Genomic DNA, 23229 nt, shown 5'->3' with positions numbered 1-23229 from the left:
ATTTGATTATATAAATATATATATATATATATATATATATATATATATATATATATATATATATATATTAATTTCATTATTATTATTATTATTATTATTATTATTATTATTATTATTATTATTATTATAATATAAGGATTAGTTAACAAGGGCAAAGTTGGAATAATTCAAGGTAATCTAAGATTACCTAAAAAAATGGGGGTAATCACTTTACCTTGAAACATTACCGCCACATCAGCTTTCAGGTAATATAACATTACCTGGTAATACCGTAACTTGAACCAAACAAGGTAATATAACATCAATCATTATACCCTACACCACGGTGCACATAGCACTGTGCACCGCGCGCCTCCCAAATCGACGTCGTTTTGGGAGGCGCGATATGAAGTTGCTGAGATTATGTGTATTTGTTCACACAGTTATGTGTATTTGTTCATACAGTTATGTGTATTGGTTCATACAGTTATGTACATTTTTTATACAATTATGTACATTTTTTTTGTACAATTATGTACATCCGAATCAGAAAATTTGTGTGTATTATATTAAAAGTTTATGTTTATTATGTATTATGTTAGATTATGTGTATTATCTTTTAAAAAGAGTATGTATATTTTGTTATATAATTATGTACATTTATGTATACAATTATGTGTATTATAGTATAACATTATGTACATTCTTGAATAACGGGTTTTTTTTTAAAGAAAAAACTACTGCCATTTACTGGGGTGGGAAATTTCAAAAAAAAAAAAAAAATAAAACGACGTCGTTTTGCATCTGGGCGCATAGTACAACGCGCACCGTAATGTAGGATATAAATTAACATATAACATTACCAGACTCAGATTACCTAGGTAATCTAAGATGACCCGAACCAAAAGCCCCTTAGTGCCAACCACCCCATTAAAGAAAAATAAATAAGCTAAAATTATCTGCTAGTTATTTCTGTGCATAACAGACATGAGATCAACCGTTCGATTCTAAGTATCGCTCATCGAACGGCTACTGCTCAATTTCTTGCGTTATCGGTGATGAACTAACCTCACTGCAGTATATAAATAAATGTTAGCGTGCTCATATTTCCAGACTGTTCTCCATTTCGGTTCCTCACTCTCTCCCTTGGTAACTCTCTCTTTCTCTCTCTACATTCGATGGCAAGCTATGCGGTTGGAATTGCATATTTGCATGATTACTCCATCGATTATCAGTTGAATGTGTTATTAATCTTTAGTTCCTGATTGATTGTGTTATTTCAAAAGTTGGAAGATTCCACATATTCTTGTGTGTTTTTTTAAGGAAAATGATATATTTTTATGGAATAATTGTTTGTGATAGCTTTATTTTGGTTAATTAAGTGTATAGTTGGAACTTTAGATTAATCTCTAGCGTTATGATCTATGAGATTTTTTTTTTTTTAATTTTATTTTTTTATTTCTTGTTATGGTGTTGTCTGCTGTAGCCAATAGAATAGTTGTTTATGGTAGCTCTATTTTTGTTAACTTATGTGTAATGTTTGTAACTTCAAATTAATCTCTGGCGTTATGTTTCACCATTAGAAATTGAATTTTTTTTTGCTGCTTGTGGTGTTGTCTGCTGTTTGCCAAGATTGGTAGTGTAAAGTTTGGGGTTTGGAAGTTGCAATTCCTGTATGCATCTTATTCCTTAAAACTTTTGTGAATATTCTTAGGATTTTTACAGATTATGGTATTAATCATTATTGGTTGATTTTTAATCGAGATCAGAACCATGGCTGAAGCTGCTGCACCTGTTGTTCCAAGTGATGAGTTGTTGGAATGGCCAAAGAAGGATAAGCGCAGGTTTCTGCATGCTGTGTATCGTGTTGGGGACCTTGATCGAACCATCAAGTATGGATTTCGAAGGACACTATTTGCTTCCTATATCAGCAGTCAGCTGTGTTAACATTGTGTTGATGATTGTTATTGTAATTGTAATCGCTTTGCTCTTGTTAGGTTTTACACAGAGTGCTTTGGGATGAAGTTATTAAGGAAGAGAGATGTTCCTGAGGAGAAATATGCAAATGCTTTCCTTGGTTATGGCTCTGAAGATTCTCACTTTGTCGTGGAATTGACTTACAGTATGTTTTGGCTATTTTTTTTTTCCTATGTATGGTATTTTATGGTTTATAGTCATCACGATATACGATTTACATGGTGGGTTTGCAATTTTTTGATAAGTATGTGATTGTTTTCCGACTCCAAAAAAAAAAAAAAAAATGTTTGCCTTCGCGGGATAGGGCGGGGTGGGACTGTAGGAGTGTTCCAAAATCAATTCTAAGGTGTGCCACCATGGTGAGAGGATAGATATTCACTCAAATTATTTATTACTCTGTTCATTACATCAAATTGAGTAAGGTGCTTAATTTTTACATTTAACATTTTTATCAACTGCTCCTTAGATTATGGAGTTGACAAATATGACATTGGAACTGGGTTTGGACACTTTGCTATTGCAACACAAGATGTAAGTGCTTCTTTTCTGAAGTTCAGTAGGAAAATGTGTGTGTTTTTGTTTTTTTGAATCTGTTTCCTTCTTGAAAATTTATTCTTTAAGGTTTACAAATTGGTCGAAGACATCAAGGCTAAGGGTGGAACTGTTACTCGTGAACCTGGTCCTGTCAAAGGTGGAACTTCTGTCATTGCTTTTGTGAAAGATCCCGATGGCTACCTCTTTGAGATTATTCAGCGTGGTCCTACTCCTGAACCACTCTGTCAAGTAATGCTCCGCGTGGGTGACCTGGAACGTTCTATCAAGTTCTATGAAAAGGTGACTTTAAATTATTATTTATTTAATCCTTCTATTTCAGCTGATCACAAAATTTAGTGGATTTTCAAATGCAACTTCCATGAAAGATTTGGTCTAGGGTTCTACAGTGTGACTGACTGACTGCAATTAGTTTCGTCATTACATCATTGTGTCCTTGTGTATATTATTCCAGATCCTTTTAGATTTTAATGGTTCATCTCTTATTAGAGTACTTGTATTGCGCCTTTAAAATGTACATAACGATTGCAAATCTAATTGGTTTTCTCATGCAGGCATTAGGAATGCAACTTTTAAAGAAAACTGACAGGCCAGAACAGAAGGTTATACTTTGCTTTTCTTCATTTTGATTTGAATTGGAATTTTTGTAACATTCGAACCATTCCTAAAAATACCATTTGTTTTAACTATACAGTATACCATAGCAATGATGGGATATGCTCCGGAACATGAGACTATCGTTTTGGAGTTAACATACAATTATGGTGTTACCGAGTACACCAAAGGAAATGCCTATGCACAGGTTTGTTTCCCTTTGTTGTTGTTGCTGTTCTTGTTGTTGTTCTTCCTCATAATAAAAGTTTCGTGTTTTGGTCCAGGTTGCGATCAGCACAGATGATGTGTACAAAAGTGCAGAGGTTGTTAACCTTGTGACCCAAGAGCTTGGCGGAAAGATAACTCGACAACCAGGTCCAATTCCTGGGATCAACACCAAAATCACTTCTTTCCTAGACCCCGATGGTTGGAAAACAGTAAGTCTTCGTCTCACTATACTCTTAAACAAATACGTTAGGGCGTTATGCATCATTTACTGCCATAATCAACACCAAAATCACATCTTTCCTACACCCAGATGGTTGGAAAACAGTAAGCCTTCATGTCACTATACACTTCAACAAATAAGTTAGGGCACTAGGCATCATTTCCGCCATAAGAAACCCTTTTTTTTCTGCAAAGTATCACACACACTTTTTGATCTGACATCTTGTTTTGGTCCTCGTCTTTACGTTAATAGGTTCTGGTTGACAATGAAGATTTTCTGAAGGAGCTTCAGTAAGCACAGCACGAGTGAAACAGCGAACAATCTCAGAATCTTCGTAGAATAAAACATGAATTACCTATATGCCTGCAAAATGAATATTCTTAGATTATCAACTATGCTTGAGCATCGTTTGCATGGCAGCACTGTGTAATTCATGACTGTTGTAACTAGAAAACATGACATTTGAGTAAGTTTGGTTATAATAAGCATGTTAAAGTTTTAGCCGAACAATGCATCTTTCGATTCTTTCCACCAATGACTTGTATTTTGATGGTAGGGATGGCAATTTTACCCAGATCTGAATATGACAGGGGGACTCCCTCTCGTCAGTCAGTATTGTAAGAGATCCACACTTGTAATCACAAAGTCACGAATTTGAATCCTTGTCTTCTTGATTCTTCTTGATTTGAGCTGATCAGCTATGAGTAATGTAGGCTGATTTACTTTTTTGTGGTCTTTTGCCTGTTAGGATTACAATGTGAAATTTGAATTTATTTACACCCAAAAGGGTTGTGAAAAAATCCCGTAATCTAAAAAAAAAAAAAAAAAAGATTCTCGAACCAACACAGGGAACGGTGAGATCCTTATCCCGCCCTATTGTCATTTATATTAAAACGAACTTTTTTTTTTTGAATGCTACTTACTATTACATTGTAATATCTGTTCAAACATATTTTCTCAACCTAATGAAACACAAAAGAGTCAACAACTCCTTATCCCGTCCTATTGTCATTTATATTAAAACGAAGAAACTTTTTTTTTTAAATGCTACTGACTCTATTACATTGTAGTATCTGTTCAAACATATTTTTTCAACCTAATGAAACACAAAGAGTCAACAACGCCTCCACTGAGGTTCGATCTCATGACCTCCCACATAAGAGATGTGTCATCTGAGCACAAGGTGCTTGGCAAAACGAAGGAACTTGATTTCCCTCTAACAAAATTGTAATAAATTATACTCGCACAAGGCTTTCTTATTGTGTTCTACACAAAATTAAGTAGTAAACTTACTCAGAGGATTCATTGATCCATTAATCAATCATAGTTACCAAATAATGTGATGTAAGAAGTTCAGAAGAAAACAAAAAGGAAGAATACATCTTTCCAAATCAAATTTACTGCTACAACTAATGTCGAAATCATATTCATTCCGATCCATATGACCCATGAGAATCTCTAAAACTTAATATACAGTTTAAAAAAAAAAAAAAAAAAAAGATCAAAAGAATATGGAAGAATGGAACAAAAACCCAGTTTTAATCCAGGAAAACACCAGCTCAGCTCCTGATTCTGACAGGATTATATGTACAGCTTAAATCCTCCATTAGAGTGCATATCCTACCAAACAGCGGGGAAGGCACTAAACTTCCTCTCATGTTGATCACTAGAAGTCAGGCATTTATAAAGCAGTATCCATAGGGTAGCAACCAAGGACTCGAAGGAATCTTGCAATTTCCTGCCAGAAACATATACAAGGATTATCAAAGATCTGTCTGGTGAAAAAAGAAAAGGGCGGTGTGGAACCGTGCTGGAGCAACAATGCAAGTTAGATGGTTGATGAGTAGTTAACGAGCGCATTTCAGGTAACTTCGTAAATTTGTGTTAGAAAAGTAAGAAGCCTAGATGGCAATGTGAGCTTAAGCCCAGACACGGTCCACGTGATACAATACTTGGGTCGGTCAAGCATGAACAGGTATATAGCACGTAATCTAATGCTAGGCCACCATTCATGTAATCTCGATTGGACCGGATTGGTCCAAGTACTATAGCACGTAGGCCACGCCTAGGCCAACCGATTTGGGCTAGGTTGACATTGACATCATTTTTTTTAATTGATCACGAGGTGTCCTGAGTAGGTCCTAACTATAAGAAGCGAGTTGTTATGCCGTGGAACCAAGGTGGACACGGTTCCAAATTGTCTTCAGGAAGTCTATGTTCATAATTACTGAACTCTATGTTCATAATTTTTGAACTTCATATTCACAATTATTGAACTCTATATTCACAATTACAGAACTCTATATTCATAATTATAAAACTCTATGTTCATAATTATAGAACTCTATATTCATAATTATGAACAATTTTGGAACCGTGTCCACCTTGCAAGGTGGACACGGTTCCACGGCATAATTTGCCATAAGAGGCACCTTTAAGCCGTTCACACCAAGCCGGCCCAATTAAGGGGCAAAGTCCGAGCCATATTGATTTTTATATACGAGAGGGGTTTTGAACTCCCGATCTCTCTTAAGAGATGAGAATGCACGGTCGCTCATGTCAACCAAGCTACTTTTGACATTGAGATCGTTAAAGCTTATAGACACATTATCATGACACTATGACAGATTCGAACATAGTAAGTCTCCTTCCTAGTTCCTACATACCCCCGCCAAGAAAAAAGATGTACTCCGCATTATGGTAGACTTAAGTTTTGGGTTAATTCCTGTTTTCGTCCCTTGATTATTGCATTCCCCCATTTTTTACCCTCGAATTCAAAATCAACTAAAATTTAGTTGGCCACTAAAGCCCTAACTATTGAAAATGTGCCACTTTCAGTCCTTTGTGCGAGGATTAAAAGTGATACATTTTAACCAATTGAAGACCAAATTTTGTGGATTTGAACTTGAAGATCGAAAGTGTAAAAAAAGTAAAAAACACAATAGTTGAAGGACCAAAAATGGAATAAACTCAAGTTTTCTATGGAGTATGGAGAAATAGAATGTGAAGAGTAAAGAAACTTCAAGTTCAGGTCTCATAATATCGGGTTGACTCACATTGATGGCCATAGGCCATAGCTCATACTTGAAAAAACCGTTATTAAGAACAAGATTGCAAAATTCGCGCCTAGGTGGTGCCCGGCTGCGTCGAGGAACGCCGGAATCGAACCCCGTTTTTTGTTTTTTTTTCTTTTTTAAGGTTATTCGCCAAAACGACGTCGTTTTGGCGAATAACCAAAAAAAAAAAAAAAAAAAGGGTGCCTAGCGTCTTTTTCAACACTGATTAAGAATGCATACTAATTTTAATTGTGTCCTTATACATATACCTCGGCAGATTAGAGTTACACCCCATGTTAGCAGTTTCGTATGTTTCTCTTTCTCGATGACACTGACGCCCCGTTTTATTTAAGTTATGAAAGGGTGATGGAGCAAGGTCCTCAATAGGGGTAATATGCAACTACGCAAGTAGTATTTGCTCGATAGTAAGGATTTCAGAAAACAAATAGAAAGTAAGGTTACCTGTAAATGTCCCAAAGCGTATTGTGCACGGGGTTCAGCCATAGATGCTTCAAAGTCTATGTAAAACAAGTAATCAAAGTACCTGCAAAAGGACAAGCTTTAGAAGGTGCCAAAAACGGGGATTTTTTTTTTTAAATCTATGTATAAATCTAGATCATAAAGAACTCACTTGACACTTCCTTTGGAAGCATCAACTACTCTCAATGGATTTTTTCTCTGTGGCCGGCTTTCAATCTGTTGGAACATCGTGAGAGAGAAAACAATATCAGCACCTTTCAGAAAAAAAAGGAGTTTTTAACAAAAGTCCGCAAAGTTACTTAATTACCTTCGACAAACTAATGCCTCTCAGAGAAAAACATGCTAACGCCTTGAATAGAACTCCCGGTCCTTCTTCTAGGGTGAAAACGATGCTAGTCTATGCAGATAAGACCATTTAATTTCAATCTTCCCGAAAAACACAAAAACCAAAACAAGAGATTTTGCTGAACAGAGGAAAGTTACCTTATATGGCCTATCTGTTCCTGGAATTATCGGTTCTCTTGCAAGTATCAGATAACGGGTAATATTGTTGGAGATATCCTGATGAATGGGTTTATACAATGAAATCAAATTTTAGAATCATAGAAACATGGCAAATAAATGTGAAAGTGTGAAACAGAAAGGCTCTGTTTGGCAGAGCTTATTTAGGAGCTTATAGCTTATAACTTCATACAAAGCTTGTCAGGCTTAACAATGGTTTTTTCCATAAATGGGCAGTTTTTAAGGATAAAAAGACCAATAATTTGGTAAAAGTGCATTTTAAACATCAGTACCTGTATGTATTCTGCAAGGATATCGAGGCCATAGATTTCTGCAGCTCGAGCACTTGCTACTGCTCCCGTGTCTCTCGTTCCTTCCAAGGCTATCATCTATTCAGGTGTTAAAAATAATTTTGACGATAAGTAGGAAAGGTAAGAGTAAAAGTTCAAAAACATACCTGGGCAGCACCCGCAGTATCATTGACACTGACTCGAACAACACCCAACTTATTCAGAGTCATTTCGCATTGATCAAGTGCCTAAAACGCAAAATTTGGAATCTTATGCAAAATGGAAGATCCACACACGCATTAAGATTAAGAAATAGAATAATACACTAATAGACCAAATAAGAAAAATTTTCAAGCCGAAATGTGAGTAGAGAGACGGGTGAATTTGGCCTAAAACTATTTTCTTGAGAAGTGGATTTCATTAGATTCAGTTGACTATTCATCTCGTACTCTATTAAATTTTCCATAGTCTTTTGTGTTCTTAGGATCTCGTACTCAATTCACGAAAAATCCTAAGAGGCCAATTTGCTTTTAGTTGTATCCTAGGCAAAACGGCACCGTATCCTCGATTCACACTACATTAGAGAGGTTAAAGTGCTTATAACCAAAACTTTTACCATATTAATAAGGATCGAATTAAATTCATCACCGAAATAAACGATGAAAATTAATTACCTGGGGGTGGCTCAAGACACGTTTTAGTTCCTCCTTCCTAACTCCGGGAAGACCTAAAAGGCAGTGATTAACTACCAACTGAACTTCACCGACTATATGCAGCCTGTGACGAAGGAGCAAATCGTAATTACGGTGGAGGCTACCCCCTACAGAGTTCTCGATGGGAAGCACCGCTTTGTCCACTAGCCAAAGCTCAACTGCCTGCCCCGAAAAAAGCAAAAGCAATTAACGCCATAGTGAAGTGTAAACTCATTGGCAAACTAAAAACATTTTTCGTATTTCATAAACAAGTAACCTTAAACGCAGCCTCGAATTGCTCACATGGAACAGTCTCGCAACTTGGATATGCTTTAATTGCAGCCGCCTCACCATATGCACCGGGAATTCCCTAAAATTGGGCAAAGAAAACAAGCTTACGAAACATCAATTATACAATGTAGGATGTATCTAACATCATTAAACCACGTTTCATCGTACCTGATAAGCAACCCGGACATTTGAGGCATCGTTAGGACAAGAAGAGAAATCAGCGGCTGTCAATGGTTCTGCAGTTTGAGGCATTGCGTAAATGACACTAAACACAAACAGAGATTCCATACGAAATAAAAACCTAAAAGACAGCACTCTAAATGAAAGTAGAAACACTCAACAAAGATCTATTCAGGAAGACAAATGTATATTCTTCATTCTCTCTAGTAATAGTACTTCTAATTCACCATTAAAGAAAAGTGACTCTTCTTCCATTAGCAATCTAAAGGAATATATGTATCAGAACATAATAATCTGCCACAAAAGCTGACTCTTTTCCTTTAAAAGTTAGGATACTTTCATCATTTCATGCAATCTTTGTTTAGAAATCCAAATAAACCAAACAAGATTCAATTCTACAAGCACCTTAACTGCATTATGAACAACCCAGTATTGAAATTCCTCAAATGCATAAAAAAAAAAAAAACATGAATTATTGTGGGCATTTGGAACAACTAACTTGGGAGAGATTGCAAATCCCTGTGAAATCCACTGGGTTTAGCGATCTGAGGCTCTTCTTCTTCAACCCCACTTCCACCAGGCAGTGAAGCAACACCAGATAGCGTCAATGGCGGCTTCTCCTTAGCTTCCACCAGGACAGCCGAGCACCGCCATTTCCTCTCCCCACCCGAATTCAAGAACCCAACCTCGGAAACACCCGCCTGACAGTCGGATCTTTTAGCGTACAGAAAACAATGTTGTCGCTTCGCGCAACAACCCCAGATTGGCACGGCCCTCAAAGCCATATCTTTCTGCGCCAACCACCCCCAAGACTCATCAGATAGAGAGAGAATGGCGCATTCTTGAGTTGTTGGTCGAGTTCTTGGAAGACCCAGATAAGACAACGTGAATTTTTTTTAATTTAAAAAAAAAAAAAATCAAAAGGTCAAAGATTGGGATTAATTTAACATTTGATCGAGGATCTTTAACATGGGCCCGAGCTTTATAGACTTTGGCTGTGTTCTTGCTGTAAAAATCCCTGTAGAAAAACCCTCCCAGGTTAGGTATACATACAACGTTGCCACCACGTTTTCTCTTGGCGGTGGACGACAATGAGGCGGCGGCGGCGGCGGCGGCGGCGGATACAATGAATAAGCCTCCAGCTAAAAACGGTAAAAATTTTCAACTGGCAGTCTCTCCAGGTCTCCGGGTATATAGCTTATTTATGCCATGATTGTAGTACGAAACTAGGAAACCACATATTCCAAACTATGGGCCAACAGAGCTCCTAACCTCTGTTGTTAAAAAAAATTAAAAAGAAAATAAAATTAAAGATTGCACGGACTTAACTCAATGTTTTGGTATGCAGTATTTAAAATAAAAATTTAATGTTCAAATTTTGACGATCACAATGTGGAGATTATGCCCAAGTGGAAAGAGCCATTGGGATTAAGAATTCAATATTTTAAGAGAAAAATACAAAAATAAAAAAAAAATACTATGTACTCTCAAATTCTATTCTTTCACTTTACTCCATGATAGGGCAAACACAGACTGAATTATTTTCATTATGTGAGTCCCAGAACAAATATATACATCATGGGAATTCAGGTAGTATTTTCCTACCCAAAAATAAATAAATAAATAAATAAATAAATAAAGGTTTTCACATAACGGTTAATGTGTTGATTGATTATTAATTATTACCGTTACAATGCTATTTTCAAAGTTTATAGATTCTTCCCGAAGAGACCATACTATTAAATTGTAGTCATATCTTGAACGTTGTTGGTCTTCTTTTTTTCTTCATTGTAATTTGTGCAAGATTAAAGATGTTGGAAATATTAAAATAAAGAATAACGCAATGATTTAGTGGTTCGACGAATAGTTCATATATATTATGATAGCAATACACTCCTAAAGTTATAGCAACATTATACTCACGTTTCATTTACAATATTGATCATGTGTTGTACAACAATGAGTAAGTGAGAGCAAGAGCATTTATCATTTCTGTGTTGCTAGTTTCAACATTGTTATACTCATTTTAAAGGGATTAAACTATTATATTATACTGATTCCTTAAATATAATTACTTTATTTTTTAAATAAAAATTAAACTCTACTAGCTCTTACTTGAGTAAATTTGATATTAGTAAGTTGGGAACATGATTGGTCAATTGTGATATTAATAATTGTTTTACATATGTAATAATACATAAGACATGCTTTATGTTCAATGGTTAAGATATGAAAAAGAACACAAAAACTCAGGTTTTCAAATTATTGATAATTTGATCAAACTCTGATGGCATCATTTGTGTAATTTTTTTAGTGTCCAAACTCTTCTTACCCAAAAGAAAATATTTATTAAAAAAAAAAACTATATAATATTAGTTGGCTTAAATATTTTAAGAAAAAAAAAACGAGTTAATACCATTCAAGGTCCCTCGAGTATAGTGGTTCCGCCAGCTATGGTCCTAAACTTTCAAATCAGCCCTTTGTGATCCTCCAAGTTTCAAAATTGACCTGCTATAGTCCTTCTGTTAGTAATCTCCGTCTCAACCCTTAAATGTAAGGGCATAATAGTCTTTTCACGTTTTGCTCACCCAATACACATTAATTCGATCAGAAAATAAAATAACTCATGCCTCCCTATCACTAATCCAAGCGTCTGAATTAGGAAAAGTTTCCGACGTGGTATCTGTCCTCCCAGATCACGTCCGTCGCCTCCTCACCACCCGCACGCCTTAGTTTTTGCATTTTTGGGCTTAGTTGAATCATCTGGCCTCTAACCCAACTCTGATTATGCATATGATGTTATAGTAGGGGTTCTCGACACCGGAATCTGCCCGGAGAGGCCTAGCTTCATCCCTCCCACTATCAAATCTGATTCTATCCTTCATTCTACCTGCAATTTCAAATACAGTAAGTGAACCATTAAACAAAACATTTTCCCCTTTTTTGCTATATATTAATACAATTAAAGAATAAGAAATAAAAATACTGTTAGCTCAAATTAATACCCATAGATCTAAAAGCTAATTGAACTTTACTGTGTCTTATTTCCAAAAAATAAACTCAGAATTTTGAATTTGCAATAAATAAATAAATAAATAAAGAAAATTGCGTTAGTTTCATTAATTCATTAAATCTGTGTGTACGTATTCATATAACCAAATTTACAGATATTATGAATTTCTATTCATCTACCTTAATTTACTCAGTAATGATCCTTTTTTCACAAACTCGGAAATCACTTATATACACAAGAATGATCCACTAAACCTGTATATACACATCCACATATTCATATAACCAAGTTTACATACTTAGTATTTGCAAATTAATTAACCAATTGAATCTCGCCCACTTCCATATTCAACCTCGCAGCGTCAACCGAGAGCGGCCTTCGCGTGTAATTTACAGAAGACGGAGAAGGCTGTCGGAAACCGCTCTCGCTGCTATCCGGACGCCTAAAATCCCGCAGCTCAGTACGGATGCAATGCGGCTCAAGAATTCGTGGTCCACTAAGAAATCGACGATTAACGGGCACGAAGCTAGTGCTCTCACCATTTGAACATGAGCCTCGATGAAATCATCCTTGATTTCTCCGAAAACGGCTAAGCTCTTGAGGACGGCGGCGGCCACCACCTAGCAGTTGGGCGTGCCGGTTTGACTCTGTCTCTCCGGCGCCTCTTAATCGGAAAAGCTCAAGCTCACGCTCACGCTCAGCTCCTACCAATTCCGGAGGTCGGAATTCGATCGATTTCGGGTAGGGCTTTTCAAGAATCTCACACGCCATTCTCTTCCTTCGCCGCTCTCAACCTCGCACTCTCCCTGTCTCCTCCACTCTCGACCCTCCCACTATCTTTGTCTCTCAGCCACTCCTCCGTCTCGCCGTCTCTGGCTGAGCAAAACGCGAAAAGTAAGTAATTTTAATTTCTGAATTGTTTTGGGTGAGCAAAATGTAAAAAGACTATTATAACCTTACATTTGACGGTTGAGACGGAGATTACTAACGGAAGGACTATGATAGGTCAATTTTGAAACTTAGAGGATCACGGAGGGTTGATTTGAAAGTTTAGGACCATAGGTGGCGGAATCACTATACTCGAGGGACCTTGACTGGTATTAACTCAAAAAAAAAACCATATAATGATAATTGACATATTGGCTCTGTTTGGCAAACTTAGCTGAAAAGGAGCTGGAAGCTGAAAAGCTATAAGCTCGGAGCTGAAAATTGAAGAGCTGTTAAGCTAGCTGTTATGATTGAAAGTGTTTGGTAAAATTAACTTTTTGATAAGCTGATAAATGTAAAAAAAAAAAAAAAAAACTAAAAAGGACATCTTCATAAAATTTAAATTAGTTTGTTTACATATTAAAATTTAACATTTTTTATTTTTTTTTTAAATTAACATTTTGAAATAAAACTATAAGCATAATCATGATCTTGCATCTCATAATAAAGTAGCAATATTGTTGCAAATCTCATAATAATAATAATAATAATAATAATAATAATAATAATAATAATAATAATAATAATATTTGCAGTGAAAGGTGAAAGTTGCGGATAAAGGAGAATAGAAAAGAGTTTTAATTGGGAAGGGTAAATTATGTTATTTCTTTAAAATAATAAGGATAAAGATGGAAAAAAAAATTAGGAAGCTAGGAGCGTATTTTGAAACGCTACCTAAGGTAGCGTTCCAAAATAAGCTCTTATTTTAAGCTAGGAGCTTATTTTGGGAACATTACCAAACAGGGTTTATAGCTTATTAGTAGCTTAAAATAAGCTATAAGCTCCTAAATAAGCTCCGCCAAACAGAACCATTATGGAGGGACATAAATTACAATTAGAAAAATTGTAATTTATGCCCTTCACAAATATGTCAATTATTAATGTTATTCCTGAATTATTAGTGGAATAAATTTTGCTCTTCAATTTTCAAAATATGAAATATATTGTTCATTCCCTGACAGGTGTAAATGTGGTTACCCGCCTTTTTCCATGTTCGAACATTTTTTTCTCCATTTATCTTTATTCGTTTGTTCTCTTTCCGCAGACAACAATGTTTCTCCTTTTTCCTATTAAAGGATGGGTAATATATGTCACGTTTTAATTTGAAAATTGCGGGGCAACATTTACACTACTATTAATTTAAGAGTGACATCGATAATTGATATATTTGTTAGGGGTATAAATTACAATTTTTTTTATAATAAAATAACAAGCCTTCAAAATGTTTTTACGAAAAAATAAATCTAAATTACTTAAATAATAATTTCAAATTTTGTATACTTTATAAATTATCAACTTATTACAATAATATTTATTATTTCAATTCATATACTATATAGGTATTAGTATCTCATGCACTGGATGGACAATAAATTTAAAGTTTGTAACATTGCAATAAAGACATTGTCCCTATAAATAAACTTTATAATGTCGTTATTGCGCCCAATACAAAATCCAAAACTTTTACATTCACTTATACCCTGTGCAATTGTCATATTAAAATTTTCTTACATTAATAATAATTTGGGTCAAAGTGTTGCAGAGAGAGCCAAAAGTTTCTCTCTCATCTCTCTTTCCTCCACGTAAGCTTTCATTCCTAAAAAATCACACCAAAAATTTCTATTGGGGATCACAAGGAGACAATAACTCATAAAAATAAAAAGTTTTTCATTTTTAATCAATACCACATCATGGAAGAGAACATCGTGTAGTGATTTAGTATGAAAGAATAACTTTTTTTTGGAAAAAATATAATTTTAGTTCCTCAATTGTTCACTACTAGTCGTTTTAATTATTAATTTTTAACCATTGCAATATACATTCCTAACTCTTTAAAAACGATGCAGTTTTAATCTATGGAGTAACAAATATTAAACTCTATTAAAAATATACTTTGTGCACATGTGCATTTTAATACTTTCTAATGTTTTGTTTTTAATTATAATCTTGTTAAGTCCCAATATTTCATTTGTAAAATAAATAACATGATTTTAACATGATCGTGTAAGAAAAATAGGGACGATATGACACAATTGAAAATGAGACATTTACAGGGCGTTTGGTTGGAGGGGGGAATTATGTGGGCAAGGAATTGTAATTCCATGGGAGTTGAATTATTGGGAATAAAGTGGGAATTTAAATTCCAGTGTTTGGTTGACAGGAATAGAATTACTGGGAATTTCAATTCCAATGTTTGGTATACATGGGAATTGAAAGGGAATAAGTAGTATAAAGTCAAAAATGTTCATTATTGTTGTTAGACATTTATTTTAGGTTAAAAAAGGAAGGGGTAATTTTGACTCATCACTATCTTTTTTTCCCAAGAATTAAAATACCAGGGGGGACATGGGATTTTAATTCCATGAAAATGGGGGAATTGCAATTCCCTCCAACCAAACTACGGAATTTAATGGCCTTTGGAATTAGGTGGGAATTAAGTGGGAAGGGAATTTAAAATCCCTCCAACCAAACGCCCTGTTAGAGAAGAAGATTGTTAATTTTCTATTTTGCACTGAAATTGTCATAATATGTATTTAATTGTAACAAACAAATAAAGATCGAGTACTTCAATTCAAATAGTTGATTGTATTAATTTTTAATGGGTATTTTTCACACTTTTAATAAATTAAATTAAGAATATATAGGCGCCTAAGAAATGGTTTGTTCATTCACCATTTCAAACTTTAGCCTAGCATTTGCATGACAAACACATATGTGAGTAGTTAGATCGCAATAGTCGTTGGGGACTGGAGTCTCACAAATCTTTTGACAGTCTTTATTAGACTTGCAATGTCCATCTCCCACAATTTTTGCCTCAGCCTCAAACGAACCACCTACATATACAAGTAATGAAATACATAACAAATATTAATTATGTTTATTAAGTGGAGAAATTCTTCATTAAAACAAAAAGCTAGAGAAGGAAAGAGAAAAGTACTTGTATATTTCTGCAAATAGAATATAAATAGTGAAAAAAAAATTGGAATAAAGAAAAGCAGAGAATATGTTTAATTACAAGAAGTTGGGAGTGAACAAATAAAAAATATATAAAGAAAAGTAGAGAATGCGTTTTTATCTTTGTACATTTTTCTAAATAAGTAAATAGAGAATATGGCGTGGTGAAATGAAAAATTAGAGAATATGATTATTAAAGTAAATATAAAATTGAAATAAATCTATAAGATATAATTTTTTTGTTGGGAAGTAATAATTTGTGAATAACAAGGAAAAAATAGAATATAAAAAGACTTACAATATTGAATGAGACAAATAATGAAGAAACATATCAATGCTTTAGAAGCCATTATGATAGATATTTCTATGTTACTATATATGAATGAATAGGAGAATGCATTTGTATTTATAGTGAGAGGGAGATCAATAAAAAACAATAGAAATGGAAAAATTATTAATTGTTGTAAATTATAATCTAATCTTGTGTAAATTTTGTGTAATCGCTACTTGTATGATCAGAATAATACAAAGAAGAAAATGATGGAGAAGAACCTAATTGAACTCAGAATTCCATTCATTCAATCTTTTTACATATTACAACACTATATAAAATATACATTTGTAACGGAAAACAATAATGATAAAAAATCTTCGACTGTCGTTACGACCGTTACACAATCAATGTTCATAATGTCCACAACAATTAATATAATTTTAAATACTTTGCAAATTTGGTAATTCTATCATTTATTTTATTTTATTTTATATATTTATTGTTTTGAAAATTGAGGGGCAACATTTACACCACTAATAATTCAGGGGTAACATTGATAATTGATATATTATGGGGAGCATAAATTACAATTGTAAAAATTTTAATTTATGCCTCTCACAAATATGTCAATTATTAATGACACTCCTGAATTATTATTGGCATAAATGTTGTTCCTCAATTTTTAAAACATGATATATATTGTTCATCCCCTGAATTATTACAGGTGTAAATGTGGTTACTCGCCGTGTTCCATGTTCGAAGACCACATTTTTTTCTCCATTTTTCTTTCTTCATTTGTTTTCTTTTCACATACAACAATGTTTATCCTTTTTCCTATTAAGAGATCGGTAATATATGTCACGTTTTGAAAATTGCGAAACAATATTTACACTACTAATAATTCAATAGTAATATTTAATTAGTATATTTGTGAGAGGCATAAATTATAACTTTAGTATAATCAAATAACAAGTCTTCAAAATGCTATTACGAATAATTAAATCTAATAAATTACTTAAATAATAATTTAAAATTTTATATACTTTATTAAATTATCAACTTATTACAATAATATTTATTATTTTAATTCATATACTATGGGAGTGCATTATATATACCATTTTAAAAATTGAAGAACAATATTTACACCACTAATAATTTAAGAGTGATATTGATAATTAACATATTATGTAGAGATATAAATTATAATTTTTTCTTTTTTTAATCAAGGATACCTCTTGTCACGTCATTGTTATGGCACATACCCCATGTCAACTAATCCACAACAAAGCAGCATTGACATATTACATTTCAATATAATAAAAGTATAATTGTAATTTATGCCCTTCATAAATATGTGTATTATTAATGTCACTCTTAAATTATTAGTGGTATAAATGTTGCTCATCAATTTTTAAAACGTGACATATATTGCTTATTCTCTGAACTATTAGTGGTGTAAATGTGGTTCCCCGCTGTTTTTCATGTTCGAAGACCACATTCCCCCTCCCCCCTCCATTTTTTTATTCGCTTGTTCTCTTTCTGCCGACAACAATGTTTCTCCTTTTTTCTTTTTCTATTAAGAAAAATGTAATATATTTCACGTTTTAAAAATTGAGGGGCAACATTTACACTTCTAATAATTCAAAGGTGACATTTATATTTGGTATAGTTGTGAGAGCCGTAAATTACAAATTTTCTTATAACAAAATAACAAGTCCTCAAAATGTTATTACGAAGAATATAATTAAATCTAAATTACTTACATAATAATTTGAAGTTTTATATACTTTATTAAACTGTCGACTTATTACAATAATATTGATTATTTCAATTCATATACTATATAGGTACTAGTGCCTTTTGCCCTGAATACAATAATTTTGAAGTTTGTAATTAGGGGTGTACATTGGACGGGTTCAGACAGTTCGGATGTATGAACTGTCAACCCGTTCGATTTTTGGTTTTTATTTTTATTTTTATATCCAATCCGTTTAGTTAATTAGTTAAAAAGGTCAGATATTTATAATTTCATATTCGAACGGTTTTTATCGGATATCGATTTTTGTTCGAATTTTAAAAAAAAATACAAAATACAAAATATATTACTTTTTAGTTCAAGTGTTACAAACTTACAAATTAGTAATTATAAGTTACAACTTAGAACTTCAATTTACAACAACTTCATGAATCAATAGACTGCCAGTCCACTAGTTCAGCCTCTTACATATTTCAACGGGCAATCTCTCCAGGTCCCGGGTATATAGCCTATTTACGGCATGATTGTAGTACGAAACTAGGAAACCACATATTCCAACAATAGTTATGATGTGCAACCGAATGCACCATGCGCATGGTGCATATGATGCAAAACGACGTCCTTTTGACTAAAAACGCGCGTCCCACTTAAAAAAAAATCAGGTTCGATTCTCGGCAATAGCATTATTGTGGATATATAGTTATGAATTTCTGAATATATAGTTATGAATTTGTAGATATATAGTTATGAATTTATGGATATTTAGTTCATTCATTGTGGATATTTAGTTCATTCATTGTAGATATTTACTTCATTCATTCACTGTGAATATATAGTTATGAATTTCTGGATATATAGTTATGAATTTATGGATATTTAGGGTGTGTTTGGTTGGTGGGTTTTGCCCATAGGAATGGGTATAAAAGTGATTGTTGCTGTTTGGTTGATAGGTTTTTAGAACACCACTATGGATTTTGAATACCCCAGCAATTCAAAAACCCATACCCAAATAAAATAAGGGTTTCATTCCCTTATTCATTCTCAAACACTACTATTAGTAACCATTCCCATTCCACCCTACTACCAAACATGTTAAATACTTTCACCAAAACCCATTACCATTACCAAGTATTTGATACCCATTCCGATTCCGATTCCGATTCCTATGTGCGAACCAAACACACCCTTAGTTAATTCATTGTGGATATTTAGTTCATTCATTATAGATATTTACTTCATTCATTCACTGTGGATATTTAGTTCATTCACTGTGGATTTTTACTTCATTCATTCACTGTGGATATATAGTTATGAATTTGTGGATATATAGTTATGAATTTATGGATATATAGTTGTGAATTTATGGATATATAAAAATGCTATTACCGGGAATCGAACCTGATTTCTTCTTTAAGTGGGACGCGCGTTTTTTTTTTTTATAACCAAAACGACGTCGCTTTGCATCGAATGCACCATGCGCATGGTGCATTCGGTTGCACAGCATAATTTGCGATATTCCAAACTGTGGGCCAACAGAGCTCCTAATTGTTGTTAATTTTTTTTTAAAAAATATTAAAGCTTGCAGCGACTTAGCTCAATGTTTCAGTATGTAGTATTTTGGATAAAAATTCAATGTTTGAACTTCGGCGATCACAGTGTGGGGATTATGCTCAAAGTGGGAGAGCCTGGGATTAAGAATTCAACATTTTGGGAGAAAAATACCCCAAAAAAAAAAACAAACAAAACAAAACAAAAAAAAAACAAAAAAACAAAAAAAAAAAACAAAACAAAAAAAACAAAAAAAACAAAAAAAAAACAAAAAAAAACAAAAAAAGTACTACTACATGTACTCTCAAATTCTACTCCCTCACTTTTACTCCATGATATGACAAATAAGGATTGAATATTTTTATCATGTGGGTCCCAACAAAATTGTCTACAACATGGGAGTCCAGGTAGTACTTTCCTACCCAAAAAAAAACAAACAAACTACTTAATAAAGTTTTTCACCTAAGGGCCCATTTGGAAACCTGGAAAATGACTTCTGGAAAATATTTTCGAGTTTTCAGTATTTGGATGCAGTAGGAAAATACAGTTAACGGAAAACATTTTCCGTTGACTGAGAAAATGTAGGCATTACGCCAAATTTTGGCGTAAGTCATTTTCCGCCAACACTCAAAACATGGTTGCCTTCGATTCTTCAGTTTTCATCCATTCCTATATTTTCCAAAATGCAACCAAACACGGGAAGGAAAATATTTTTCGAAAAATGAGTCATGCATTTTTTGAAAAACATTTTCAGAAGTCATTTTTATGCTTTCCAAACGTATCCTAAGTTGTACTACATTTGTTCTATTTTATCTAACATAAGTTGATGTGTTGATTGATTATTAATTATTACCCTTACAATGTTATTTTCAAAGTTTTTAGATTCTTCCCGAAGAGACCATACTATTAAATTGTGTTCATTGTAATCTATGCAAGATTAAAGATGTTGGAAATATTAAAATAAAGAATAACGCAACAGTTTAGTGGTTCGACAAACAATTCATTTATTATGATAACAATACATCTCTAGAGTTATAGCAACATTATACGCACGTTACATTTATAATATTGATCATGTGTTGTACAACAATGAGCAAGCGAGAGCGAGAACATATGTCATCTCTTTGTTGCTATTTTCAACATTTTTATACTCATTTTAAAAGGATTAAACTATTATATTATATTGATTTTTTAAATATAGTTACTTTATTTTTTTTAATAAAAATCAAACTCTACCCGCTATTACTTACTTTCCCTCACACTAATTCACACCTAATTTAAAGCAAACTATATAATGTTAAAATAGTTTATTAAAATGATTAAGACAAGAAAACATTTATTAAAAAAAAACTATGTAATGTTAGTTGGCTTAAATATTTTAAGAAAAATTTACCGTACCATATATAAGAATGTTATACATTTAATAAAGTTATATTATATAATATATTTTTTTAAATGAAATGTACAATTTTATCTAAACATAACCATAAAAGTTCTAGAATTTTTTATATCAATTATTATGTTTTGAGAAAGGAGTTTGAAAGTGATTTTCTAAAGGTGATTTCAACACACACATATATATATTAGTTTTTTTCTATGCATAATGCGCAAAAACATATGCTCAATATTTATATTTTTTTTTAAATAACTAACAAATTCCTAGTAATTAAAATCTATATAAAATCAAATTTATTTATTATAATAATCCAATATATATAATGTCTACAAATATATATATATATATTGAGCCTTTCCCATATATATGAGTTCTCTATTATGTGGATTTGGCAAAGTCAATATTTTTCTTCATTTCATTATTGTTCATAAATCAAAAGTGATTTGCCAAATAAGCAAATTGTTGGCAGAACATTTTCATAGTTTGTGAAACAAAATTGGGACAAAACATCACATGATCCAATAATATTCATTATGGTTGGTTGTTTTAGGATATATATATATATAATTATATATAGAAGAGCGCTCATATGCGGCGGGGTCTTACTGTGCGGCGGTGCGGCGAAATTTCAGAATACACTAACAGTGTTAACAATATGCACCAACAGTGTAATAAAAACACACCACAATGAAATGCAATAAAACATCACAAAATACACAACAAACTCAAAAAAATACACCATATAACTCACCACCCCCAATGGTGTATTTCCGAACAGTGTATGGTGTTTTTACTCACACCTAATGGTGTGTGTTTGGTGATGCAGGGCTCTGTTTACTCTGTTTTGTGTGGTGTATTTTCCTAACGTTGATAGTGCATATTTGTTGAACTATTGGTGTTGCCGCACCGTAAGAAATCACCGCACTGTAAGACACTGCCGCACCTGAACTCGCCTATATATATATATATATATATATATATATATATATATATATATATATATGGACTTGTCACCCACACTTTTGAAGTCTTTATAATGCCTAACATAACATCACCTCATATATATGTGTCTTTTATTATTGTTGTTGTTTTAAGCATAATTTTTCAATATTTCATACTCTAATGTTTTTCCTTAAAATTGAAAATGGGATTTTTTGTAATAATATCAAATAGTTAAAACATAAAGAAAAATACATAATTTATTCTAAAATATCATCATTATTTTCGTTTTAGGTACAACAATATCAAAAAGTATCATCATTATTTTCGTTTTAGATACAATAATATCAAATCCTTTTTTCTTTCTATATATACAAACATCATATGTGTATTTTCACATATCTAACTTAGCTTGTTTGCATGCATGCATGAAAGAGATGAGTAGACAATGTGATGTTTACATAGTGATTCATGTGTATTGCGAACAAAATAGAGCAACAAATTTTTTAGTTGATTAGTTCAATTCGTTGAGCATGATAGAGTTGAGGCCTAGGGGCTTTGGAGAACCCGCTCATATCCTAATCTCTATAGTATGGTATCATCATTACGGATGATTGTATTGGCAGTTTCATAATCATGGTGTTTGTAATATAGAACAACTCATAATTTTTAGGTTTGTATATTAGTGTTAACAATAATGACAAATTCATATATCTTTTTTTAGTCATCGATAAAATTTGAACCATGTATCCAACTATGTAGTAACATATATATATAATATATTTGTTTGTTTGTTTGTTTTTTTATCTAATGGTATTTGTTTGGTCTTTTTTGGACATTTTTGTCGTTTGGTTTGGTTGTGATATTTGAAAATGACCAGTCCTCTACTAATTCTACTGAATTTAGTAATGTGGGAAATGTGGTGAAAATTAGTTGATAGTTTCATAATGTCATATCATATATATTTTAAAAGATTAGATTCCAAACTCAAGAGCTTTCATCGAAAAGTTAAGATATCAAATTATTTTAAATTAATCAATCAATTAAACTATGTCCGAGACACATTTTAAAATTATATTAGTGCACATCAGCAATGATGGGAGACCGTATGGTGGAGATAAAAATTGTGGAGCCAATCAGCTATGTGCAATCTATGATAATTTGTCATTGTGGTACTTTGCCGACTAAGGTCATAAGGTGAGGTTTACAACATCAAAAAAAAAAAAAAAAAAAAAAAAAAAAAAAAAACTTTACACATACTCGGATTATCACTGCGAGTTTTTCTCAACATCTAAAAAAGGTTTTGTTGTCATCAAGT

General features: G+C 32.9%; 2 protein-coding genes across 2 annotated transcripts; one reads left to right on the top strand and one right to left on the bottom strand.

Moving 5' to 3' along the window:
• Positions 1-1030: 1030 nt before the first annotated feature.
• LOC109169587 (putative lactoylglutathione lyase) lies at positions 1031-4064 on the top strand. The gene is made up of 9 exons (XM_019318467.1): positions 1031-1128; positions 1749-1871; positions 1977-2101; positions 2423-2487; positions 2578-2790; positions 3063-3110; positions 3203-3310; positions 3387-3539; positions 3803-4064. Exons 2-9 carry the CDS (start codon positions 1753-1755, stop codon positions 3842-3844), a joined length of 873 nt encoding a protein of 290 aa, XP_019174012.1. The 5' UTR covers positions 1031-1128; positions 1749-1752; the 3' UTR covers positions 3845-4064.
• An 845-nt stretch (positions 4065-4909) lies between these two features.
• On the bottom strand, positions 4910-10301 carry LOC109169544 (arogenate dehydratase/prephenate dehydratase 1, chloroplastic). Its single transcript, XM_019318410.1, has 11 exons — positions 9540-10301; positions 9029-9096; positions 8847-8939; positions 8552-8752; positions 8045-8125; positions 7881-7976; positions 7570-7647; positions 7394-7483; positions 7238-7302; positions 7069-7150; positions 4910-5288 (listed from the first exon to the last, which is right to left on the bottom strand). The coding sequence occupies exons 1-11, from the start codon at positions 9823-9825 to the stop codon at positions 5232-5234; spliced, it is 1197 nt and encodes a 398-aa protein (XP_019173955.1). The 5' UTR covers positions 9826-10301; the 3' UTR covers positions 4910-5231.
• Between the last annotated feature and the right edge of the window lie 12928 nt (positions 10302-23229).

The sequence above is a fragment of the Ipomoea nil genome, unplaced genomic scaffold (assembly GCF_001879475.1).
Source record: "Ipomoea nil cultivar Tokyo-kokei standard unplaced genomic scaffold, Asagao_1.1 scaffold0317, whole genome shotgun sequence".
In the NCBI taxonomy this organism is placed as follows: domain Eukaryota; kingdom Viridiplantae; phylum Streptophyta; class Magnoliopsida; order Solanales; family Convolvulaceae; genus Ipomoea; species Ipomoea nil.
Note: the sequence above shows the minus strand (reverse complement) of the source record. Positions and strands in the feature narration are given on the sequence as shown.